Source organism: Microtus ochrogaster, unplaced genomic scaffold (genome assembly GCF_000317375.1).
Source record: "Microtus ochrogaster isolate Prairie Vole_2 unplaced genomic scaffold, MicOch1.0 UNK61, whole genome shotgun sequence".
Classification (NCBI taxonomy): Eukaryota; Metazoa; Chordata; class Mammalia; order Rodentia; family Cricetidae; genus Microtus; species Microtus ochrogaster.
In genome coordinates this window covers 872,847-883,725 of record NW_004949159.1, presented here as the reverse complement: position 1 = coordinate 883,725, position 10,879 = coordinate 872,847, and the positions used below count along the sequence as shown (strand labels likewise).

The 10,879-nt window shown below is 36.3% G+C and overlaps 1 protein-coding gene across 1 annotated transcript in view; it reads right to left on the bottom strand.

The window, feature by feature from the left end:
• Positions 1 to 6,595: 6,595 nt before the first annotated feature.
• LOC101993692 (probable ATP-dependent RNA helicase DDX60) overlaps positions 6,596 to 10,879 on the bottom strand; it is an 81,273-nt gene continuing 76,989 nt past the window's right edge. The window contains exons 35-36 of the mRNA XM_005369808.1: positions 9,733 to 9,795; positions 6,596 to 6,695 (exon numbers count right to left, since the gene is read on the bottom strand). Coding sequence (XP_005369865.1) covers positions 6,596 to 6,695; positions 9,733 to 9,795 — 163 coding nt within the window. The remainder of the gene's footprint in view (positions 6,696 to 9,732; positions 9,796 to 10,879) is intronic.

The window sequence follows — 10,879 nt, the reverse complement described above, 5'->3', positions numbered from 1 at the left end:
TTCCATTTTTGGAGGAAGGTAGTTGGGCACATGTACTATAGCACATTTCCTATCAGGCTGTCTTTCAAACTCACATCCTATTTTTCTTTAATTGTTCTTGTTGTGTTTGTGTGCAAAAATCATGAATACAGTCTACTCAGTTTATACAATGTTATTTGCAGATATATGAAATGAAGGCTAACCTTTTGGCTTTGGGTGGTCAGCTGGAAAGCTCTTCCCAGAGGAAGGCTATTTCTACTATTCTCAACATTAATTAGTTGTCTACACTTTTTTCTAGAGTTGTGGCCTCATGAAATTGTCTCCTTTCATGATAACATGTCCACTTGTGTTCTTTCTGTTCATATCCTTTTAGGCAAGCATGTTGATGGGACTTCATGTATGTATCTTCTGACGTTTCTAAGAGACAATCCAACAGCAAACATCCTGATCTTTTGAGTCTTACAATCTTTCTGTTCATCTTCTATAAGGATCTCAGAGTCTCAGATGTAGGAAGTGTGTTGTATCAGTTGAGACTGTGTACATATAATGACTAATTCCTGCATTTTGATAGGCTGTGATTTTCGGTAAGAGTCTCTGTTGCAAAGATATTTCTTTTGGAAGGGTGAGGTCCACACTTGTATATAAAAATTTGAAGGTAGGAACAACAGATGATATTTGTCTTTCTGGGTCTTGGTTATCTCACTCAATATGATCCTTTCTAATTTCATCTATTTATCTACAAATTATATAATTTTAACTTATGAAGATGGATAGTATTTCATAATAAACACAAACAAGTTTTCATTGTCTGCAAATCAGTTAAAAGTCATTTAGGCTGTTTCCATTTCTGACTGTTGCCAATATTGTAGCAATGAACACGGCTAAGCAATAACTGTGTGGTGCACTGTAGAGTTCTTTGGGCATATACTGAGATGTCCTAAAGCTAGCTCAGGTGGAAGAATTATTTGTAGTTTCAGGGGTCCCTCAAACTGATTTCTGGGGTGGCTAGATCAGTTTTCAATCAACATGGCCTTCCTCTTCACTCGATTGTGTTCTTTAGCTGTGCAGAAGAGTTTTAGATTTATGAAGTCCCACTTTTGGATTGTTGACCTCAATTCTGGGACAAATGGGGTCCCATTCAGAAACTCCTTTCCTACACCTGTATTCTATATGGTACTTCCTATGTTTTCTTCCTGCAGTTTTTATACCTATACACAGATTTTCTATATACCTACAACAAACATACAGAGAAAGAGATCATGGGCACATTTCTATCCATATAGTCTCAAAAAGGAAATGTCTAGTAATAAACCTAACCAAATATGTGAAATATTTACACAATAAAAATTTTAAATTTTTGAAGGAATTTTGAAAGAACACTAGAAAATGAAAGGACATTCCATGCTTATTGATTGGTAGAACTGAAGCTACAGAAATGACGATTCTAACCAAAAGCCCTTTGCAGATTCAATGCAGTTTCAGTGAAAATCTGACATTCTTCACATAATACAAACATTATCCTAAAATTCACATGGAACAACAATAGAACCCAAATACCTAAAATAACCCTTAACAAAAAGAGCTATATTAGACAGACTGACATTCTAGGCTTCCAAACATTAGAACCAGAGTAATAAAAGCAAATATGGTGCAGACCCCAAAATAGACATGAAAGCCAATGGAATAGAACAAAGACCCAAGCATAACTACACGTATGTATGCTATAGCTATCCAATCAAGCTGCCAAAAACATGCATTAAAGATAAGATAGCATCTTCAAAAACGGTTCTGAGAAACCAGATGCCCACATGTATAATGAAGTTAGACCTGCTTCTATCATTCATCACTAATTTTGAGTGTCTCAAAGACCTAAATGTGAAACCTGAAAGTATTAGAAGAAAATATAGGCCGTACTCTACATAATGTGGGTATAAGAATGGAGTTTCTGAATAGGACCCCATTTGCCGAAGAATTGAGACCAGTAATCAATAGGTGAGACTCCCTGAAACTAAGAAGATTCTATATAGGTAAAGAAACAGTCGCTGAATAAAGAAGCACACAGAGTGAGAAAGAACCTTTGCTAGCTGCCCATATTATAGAGGATTAATATATTGTAGAAGGAGACTGTACGTTGGTTTCCTGGCCACCCAGACCCAAATAATTACACAAAACTACATTAATTATAACGCTGTTTGGCCTGTGGCTCATGCATCTTTCTAGCTAACTTTTCCATCTTAAATTAACCCATTTATATTAATTTATGTATCACCAAGAGGCTGTGGCCAACTGGTAAGGTTCTGGCATCTTTGTCTATCGGCAGGTACATGGCATCTGTGTGACTCTGTCTTCTTTCTCCCTGTATGCAGTTTACTTTTCCCACCTAGCTCTATTCTGCCCTGCCATGGGTCAAAGCAGATTCTTTATCACAACATACATAGGGGAATCCCACATCAATATATAGAATATATTAATAATTTAAAAACAGCCAAAACAAAACACACATACATAGGCACACAGAAAACAACACAAATACTGGACTTGGGTTCTAAAGAGAGTTCTCAAAAGAAAAATTAATAATGGTTAAGAAATATCTCAATTTATGTTTATTATCAATAGCAATTAGCAAAATGAAAAAAACAACTTTGAGAGTCTATCTTATCTCACAAAATGACAAAGATTAACAAAATAACAAACAGCAAACACTGAAGAACATATCTTAAAAAGTGAACCTCCATGACAGATAGTGGATTTCTCATAGACTTTTATCGTTGTGTTTTCAAGTCAGAGTCAAAGACCATCAAGGTTGTTTGAGTTTCTTTTTCTGAGTATAACTGTGTACAGAGAGAATGAGTGACTCTGTGTATGTGAGAAAAAGTGTGCATGAGATTTGTGTATGTGAGAGTGTGAGTGAGAGTGTGTATGTGTGTGGGAGACAGTGAGTGAATGTGTATATATAAGAGAGAGAAAGTGTGTGTGTGTGTGTATGTGTGTGTGTGTGTTGCATGTATGTACGCATGCCAGCCCACGCTGATGTCAGAGCAGATGTTGAAGGGATTCATCTATCACTCTCCTTCTCATTGCGCTGAGACAAGGTCTCTCATGGCTAAGACAACGTACCAGCTGGTAAATACTCTTTAACTATGAAGATAAAACAAAAAAGTCATCCAATGGAGGAAGAATAAAATGATGAATGGAAAACACTTTCTAGAATGAAGAAGAAGATGATTATAAGGGAATTTGGAGCTTCATAACGAAAAAAAAAATTCATTTTTAAATATTGGTACAAGTATACAGGTTTAATATAATTGAGTGTTCCTATCTCCCCTTTTTTTCAATTTAAAATTTTAGCTTAGGATACAAGGTGATGGGTTTCCTCTGAGCATCTTCATAGATACAGGTCATAATAGTTTGTCTTCACTGAAACCTACTCTCTCCTGATTTGTGAGATGACATAACACACATACAAACTGTCTGGCAGATAATCATACACATAAAATAAAAAAAATATACATTTTCTTTCTGCCTTTCTTTCCTTCCTTTCCTTCTTCCTTCCTTCCTTCCTTCCTTCCTTCCTTCCTTCCTTCCTTCCTCCCTCCATCAATGTCTCCTCCCCCCCCTCTCTCTTTTCTTTTTACCAAAACAGGGCTTCTCTGTTGCTTTGGAGCCTCTCCTTTTGTAGACCAGGTTGGCCTCGAACTCACAGAGCTCTGCCTGCCTCAGACTCCCTAGTGTTGGAATTAAAGGCAATCGCTACCCCCACTCAGTAAAATAAATATACTTTCAGAAAAGAAATGTCACTGATATTTTGGGTGTGTTTTTTATTACTTTAATGGACACATGGAGATATACAAGGAATACACTGTAACATTTCACTGCAATGTACCACTATCAGATTGGGGCAACTGGTACATCCAACAACAAATATTTATCATTTCGTTGCAGTAGAGAGATATAACATTTTATTTGCTATTTTCAAATGTGTAATTAATTGACATCCCTAAGTCATCTTGCTGTGTTATAGAGCATGAGAACGTATTTCTCCAAACAACTGCTCCCTTCTACTTGTCCCATCCATTTTCTACTCAAGACTCTTCCCAGCCTCTAATATCCACCATTTTACTGTTACTTTATTTACATACCTCTTCCTACTTCTGTGTGTGTCCTATTTAATTTTACACACTGTACTCCAATTTAGTCATATTTCTGCTGTTGACATAATTTCACATTTTGGTCACTGGATAGCACTCTATTATGGACACACACACACACACACACACACACACTCTTTTGTAACCACTCATTCACCCAACACTTATAATTATACTCTACATTTGTCTTATTGTTAGGAATGTTACAAGCGGCCTACAGTTACAGATGTCTCTAATTTTCCAGCAGTGGAATCTGGAAATGATGTATCTCAGTCTCATATATATTGAGAAACATCTATGTTATTTTTCAAAATAGCTGCATTAATTAACATTCCCACCTAAAATGCACAAGTTCCTTTTTCTATGAGGTGTCTATGGTATTTCATCTTATTTCTGCCATTTTTGGCATAGTCAATGGAGAGGATGCATTTTAATGTAATTCTTTCTAGTTTTCTTTCCTCAGTTATTACTGGAGTTGAGTAATTTTTCCTGTATCTTTACACATTTGAAAACTGCCTATTGATGTCATTTGTTCATTGTTTGTGATTGCTTGAGTTTTTTCTCTGTTTGGGAATTTTTTTTTTAATTCCGTGCATATTCTTCTTTTTACTCCACTTTTCTGGTGTTTTCTCTGGTTCTGTTGCTATGTTTACTATGCAGAAATTTAAAGTTTGATAAAGCTTGATCTTGTCAACTTCATGTCCTGTTGCTTTTAGACTCATACCCAAACTTTGTTTGCCTAGAACAATGCAGACCCATACTCTGCTTCTGTGGACAGTGGTAGGTTTGAACTCCATGAAAGAGACCCAGGAGACAGGGTAAAGCTTGTCTACCTTGAACTCACTTTCTCCAACGTAGAACTCACTTATGTCTGGGACATTTTTCCCCTTGTGAAACCTGCCAACTTTGAGGGATAAGTATCATGGCCCAAGATACCCATTCCTCTCATTGCCTCGTTTTCAATCTTATCTGGAGTCCAGAGAATCATCATAAGCTCTACCTTGTTCTAAAGGATTCTAGGAAAATATCTTCCCAGTTCATAGTTTTTGTAGGTTTTTCTGAGCACCACCTTTTTGCCGATGTGTTTCTCCTAAATTCACTTTTGTGAAACTGTTCCTGCTTTCTCTTTAGATTCCGCTAAAGACTAAAGAAGCAGTCCACTCCCACTCCCAGGGGACGCACTTCAAAGACGTTACATATAATCGTGCACTTTTAAGAAGACCTCAGATGGCAAAAATGAGCTCATTCCTCTAAAACTCTATAAGCCAGGTTAGATTTGGCATATAGGGGTGGGGGAATCTTCTTTTCCCATCTGGACTCCTAAGTACAAGTATTGAGTTACAAATAACATAATATATCCTGAGTGGCTTACCTCACTCAGGATAATAACATAACAATCAATTTCACATTGTGTAACGCTCCACTCGGTAGCAATTAGGAGATGCTAGTCAGGATCCTAAATGTCTCTGTTTACAGCACTGCTGTAACATTTAAAGAATGAAAGGAGTTTAGACTGCATCCCACACCACCACCAAGGCAGAGATTCAAACATTGCTCATGAAATGCTACATCATTTTCAGTAATTAGAATTTTATTTTGCTTCAGGAATAAATGAACAATAACAGTTTTTTTTTAAATCACTACAATCTACTTATGATGCCACCAAAAAGAGCATCATTCAGTGAAATGCCTGAGTAACAGAAAAGACTCATCCTTTGTTTTAAGGATTTGGTGTTGTAAATTCGAATTGAGGGTTTCAAATAGATTCTAGAGATGAGAATTCAGGGTACAGCCTCAATTACAGAATGATCCTATGTAAATAATTCTAGAGAATGAATGGTACCATGCAAGTGAATTACTAGTTGAATATATTTCACACAAATGAAACCAATGAGGTCATTATTTCAACAATCATGTATATACAAATAAAAAGGAGCAAAATATTAGCTACTTGTTTCTTTTAAAGCTTTACAAAAATAAATAAAAATAATTTTTTACAAGCAGCTTATTTAATCAAATTTACTATTTCAACAGCTAGTTCTCTAAGCAGTATAATCATTTTATATTTATTAGGAGAATATATTACATTTTCAGGATACTGCAATTATTACTTTTCTAGTTTCAATAAACTTTTACATCTATTAACAGTGAAAATATTTCAATACCATTTTTGTTTGGATCTTGTAGAGTATAAAATATTCTTCAAACATATATATGTAAATCCTGCATTTTCTCATTCATTCCTCTATAATTTGGAGACATAAGCATTTTTAGACAATCATTTATACAAACCACAACTTAGGCACACCAAGTGGTACAGCCAAGGGTGCCCAGAGCCAAACACAGCAAGTAGCTTGCTCATTCCATTTCACTGTGTATGATTGTCTGATCAAAACATAAGAATAAAAAATATACAACTTCCAAAGCTTCTATGGTGATATTTTAGGTGATTTACATAGTTTTTCTTTTCACACTTTTTCAAACTTCTCATGAAAGGACTCAGACAATTGTTCAAATGCTAAAACAACGTTGTCTTTTTCGTTTTCACACAGTTCACGTAAGGAGATACTGCAAATAGAAGAATACATACATATATATATAGTAGACACACACACACACACACACACACACACACACATATATATATACTATTAGTCAACTAAGCGTCATGAGTATTATAAAAAAAGGCTGTCCTGTAAAGTGATGAAATAATATTAGCAAATTATATAGAATACTAATAAGAAACAAATTCATTAACCAATTAATGTAAGTACAAAACAAAAAAGAAATAGAAAAATAAGAGAAGGTGTTCTGTGCAGTGTCTTTATTACAAAGGATAATTGAGAGGCTACCACATTCTATGTTCTTGGATTCCTGCTCCCTTAAATAGTACAAGAAAAAATTCTTTTCTTTTCACTGTTTATCTTATGGACATACTTTGTGGAGTTTTTGTTTTTTTTTTTGTTGTTTTCTGATGCATTTTTTTCTGTACTGTGTCCAGAAAAAAAAATGTAATCCATGATAGAGAAGAAAAGCTTCCTTTCTTTTTCTAGGTAGGTGAGAAAAAAATGAAAGCAGGACACGGCCAATAGATTAATGGTCCTCATCTAATTCAGATGTGCTCACCTAAATCCCCAGAAACCTGTTATTGCATTAGGCTCCATGTCAATGCAGAATTACCATCACAGATGAAGCCACAGGTAATAGTTAATCTTGAATGCGGGGGATTATTATGGGTCCTCTAGGTGGAGCCAATGGACTTCTCCAGAGTGCTCACGGTGTGAGGAAAGTGAGAACTGATGTCAGAGGGGTGGAATGTGGACACTTGATACACACTCTCAGCTCTCTCCACTGAACATCCCTGACCTCAAAGACATAGGAAATAGTGAGCAGGGAATGCCTAAAATGATGCCGACAAGCCACAAAGGTTGGGAGAGAGGCAAGGTTTTCCACCAGAGTGTCTAGAATCCCAGTTTTACTCAGTGGAACACACTTTTGACTTTTGACCTCCAGAATGGTAAGATTTAAGTAGGTTTATATCATTAAGTAACAGCTTGCTACCTCAGCATTAAGAAACTTTTACAATGGTGTGAAGAAAGGAAGAAAAAACACAGAACTTAACAGTTCATAGAGAGTAGCCTTGATGGAAATAAATCCCAATCTGACATCTTATTTGCCTTTCTTTGTTTAATATTTTGCCCTTACTAGAGATCCATCTTCCCTGGTTCTTTACTCATCAACAAACTGAAATCTTTATCAGCAACATTAATTTAGTTCTCCTCAGTTACAGACTAATCACTGTGATGATGTCTTCTGATATCCACAACATAAATAAATTCTAATTATTTTTGTATATAACCACAAATGTCACTTTCATAATGTACTCTGTGTGTGTGTGTGTGAGAGAGAGAGAGAGAGCGAGAGAGGGAGAGAGAGAGAGAGAGAGAGAGACAGAGACAGAGAGAGACAGAGGGAAAGAGAGAGATTCATAATTTAAACCTTGGTCATCTTTACCCAGTATATGAACTTCAGTATCAATGTTTCAATTACAAGTATTTGTGGAGTTAATATCCTGAATCATTACTTCTATTTCCTTAGTTTAGACCTTCATTTATTTCTGACCACCCTCACTGTTGCACACTCTGAGACAATCTGACACATCTCCACCACATAGAAAGACTGTAGATCTACGCCACACTCACATTCACTGCTCTGTGTCCATGATGCTCAAAATATGCAGACCTAATTCTAAAATGTAACACCGAATTATCTTCCTGAATCAGACTCAGATTTCTCAGGAACCATAAACTAAACTAAGTCTTTCTTCTGTAAGTCGCCTTGTTCATAGTGTCTTATCGCAGCAACAGAAAAGTAGCTAATACAAGGACTGTAAAGGTGGAAGTACACTTAAAAATCCTTGTCCTTGAAATGTTTAAAAGTGTCTCAAACCAATGATACAACCACATGAGATTGGTTACATGAATGAGTGAATTAATGTTTTATTTTTCAGCCTGGCTTTGCACTCAACTCTAGCATCTCTGGAGGCTTCTGCGTTGCTCTCAAGATTATACTTTGGATAACTATCATCTACAAATGCTACAAATCAGTGGTTCTCAACCTGTGGGTCATGACCCATTTGGAGGTCGCATATCAGATATCCTATATATTAGGTATTTACATTTAACTCAAATAGTAGCAAAATCACAGTTATGAATTAGCAATGAAATAATTGTGTGTTTAGGGATCACCACACCATGAGAAATTGCAATACAGGGTCACAGTATTAGGCAGGTTGAGAACCACTGCTTAAATGAACAAAGCTGTTCCCTCTGCTCTTGCATGCCTCATTTTCACACTGTGTATATAAAAATTACATATAGGTCTAACTCAGCTCTGATCAAAGAAATAAAACAAATGATTGCTTATTAAGGATGCAATAATAGTAAGATTTATGATCATTTTGAATATACCTGGGACAAAATAAAGAACATTTATTATAGTGTTGAAATACATTTAGACCTGAGGGACTAGGATGATGGTCATTTAATTAGGTGACGTTATTTGGCCAATGGAGCCCAAGGATGGGGTGCTCATATAGAGTTTAAGATTGGTTGTGATTAAGTGGACTTTGTTGCAGATCAAAATAGGAAGTGGCTATGTACTGACAGTCAGACAAACCCCGTAGAAAAATATAGGTTGTAGCAAGATATTCAAGAGCAAGCACATGATATATCCTAGAGAACTGTTGGTACATCAGAAACATATGTGTTTAACAAGATTTTGCGATTGAGAACACTGGGAATATCAGGATGTGGTATCAACGATGCTCTGGACTAGTTTCCTGTTAGTGTTAGTGCCTGAGAGTGAGACTCTCTCTAGATAGAACTTAATCTCCAAAGTACTATGAAATTAATTATATTACAGAACATAACCAAAAGGTTGTGCATAGGATGATTCTATAAACCCTCTGGCAAGTGGAAATAAATAGTATGTAACAGTCTCCCTATATTTTTCCATATCTGGTTCATGACAAGAATCTCAATATTTTCAAATTACAATTAAATTTCTGAAAAATATGAAAGCAATATTTCAACATGTAACATACCTGATAGATTTAATGGTGGAGGAAAAATATTTCAGCAGATCATAAGCTCTCCCTTGATGTATCCTAAATAACATAAAAGTGAAATTAATGACAAAAAATATTTGCTTTGAATTTTTACACCCATAAATTAGGCCTATATCTTGGATATGATCATAGAAATGGAATTTTTGTTTGTTTGGTTGCTTGGTTTTTGATGTGGGATAATCTTGCTGGGAATATGTATTTCACTCATTGGTTAATAATAATGCTAAATTAGCCAGGTGGTGGTGCACACCTTTAATCCCAGCACTTGGGAAGCAAAGGCAAAGCAGGTCTCCATGATTTTGAGGCCAGACTGTTCTACAAGAGTTTGTTCTAGGTCAGTTAGTACCTGTCTCAGAAAACAAAACAAAATTATGATGATGATGATGATGATGCTTAATTGGCCTATTGCCAAGCAGAATCAGGCTAGGCAGGAAAGTCGAACAGAGATACAGGGAGAAAGAAGGGCTGTTTCTAGAAAGATGTGAGCCAGCAACCAGAGGAACCAGACATGCTAGAAAATAGACAATGCCATTAAGCCATGTGTCAAAATGTAGATTAATAGAAATAGGTTCATTTGGCCAGGTACGGTGACTCATGTCTACAGTATCAGCAACTTGGGAGGTTAGGGCAGGATTGATGCTTGAGACTTTGGGGTCTGCCTCCTGGGTTTTAAAAATGGGTTAATTTAAATTGTAAAATCTAGTTAGTAATAAAGCTGAGAAATAGGCCAAGCATTCTGTAATTAGTACAAGTTTTTGTGCATTTATTTGGGACCATGCCACAGCACATGAGACAAAAGAAAAAAACTCAGCCTTTGCTTACAGTTTTTGGTGTTGGTTTTGTTATTTTCCAGTGGAGGCTCACAATTGGTCAAAGTGCAGAGAATAAGTGATTGTGAGCACCAATACCTATTTGTGACATCTGTGTCACCTCACCAAAGCAGGACATCACAGAAGAGGAGACAAGAAGAACTAAGAGCGGAAAGTGAGGGGAGTGCTGTGAAATGCCAGCTTCAGGGTATGGCATGATTCATGAATCCCAGCAGCTGAGGTCACCTGCACAGGGTCTGTGCAAGAGAGGGACCACTATCGTCAGGCATGGATGAGAGAGGGACCACTAACAT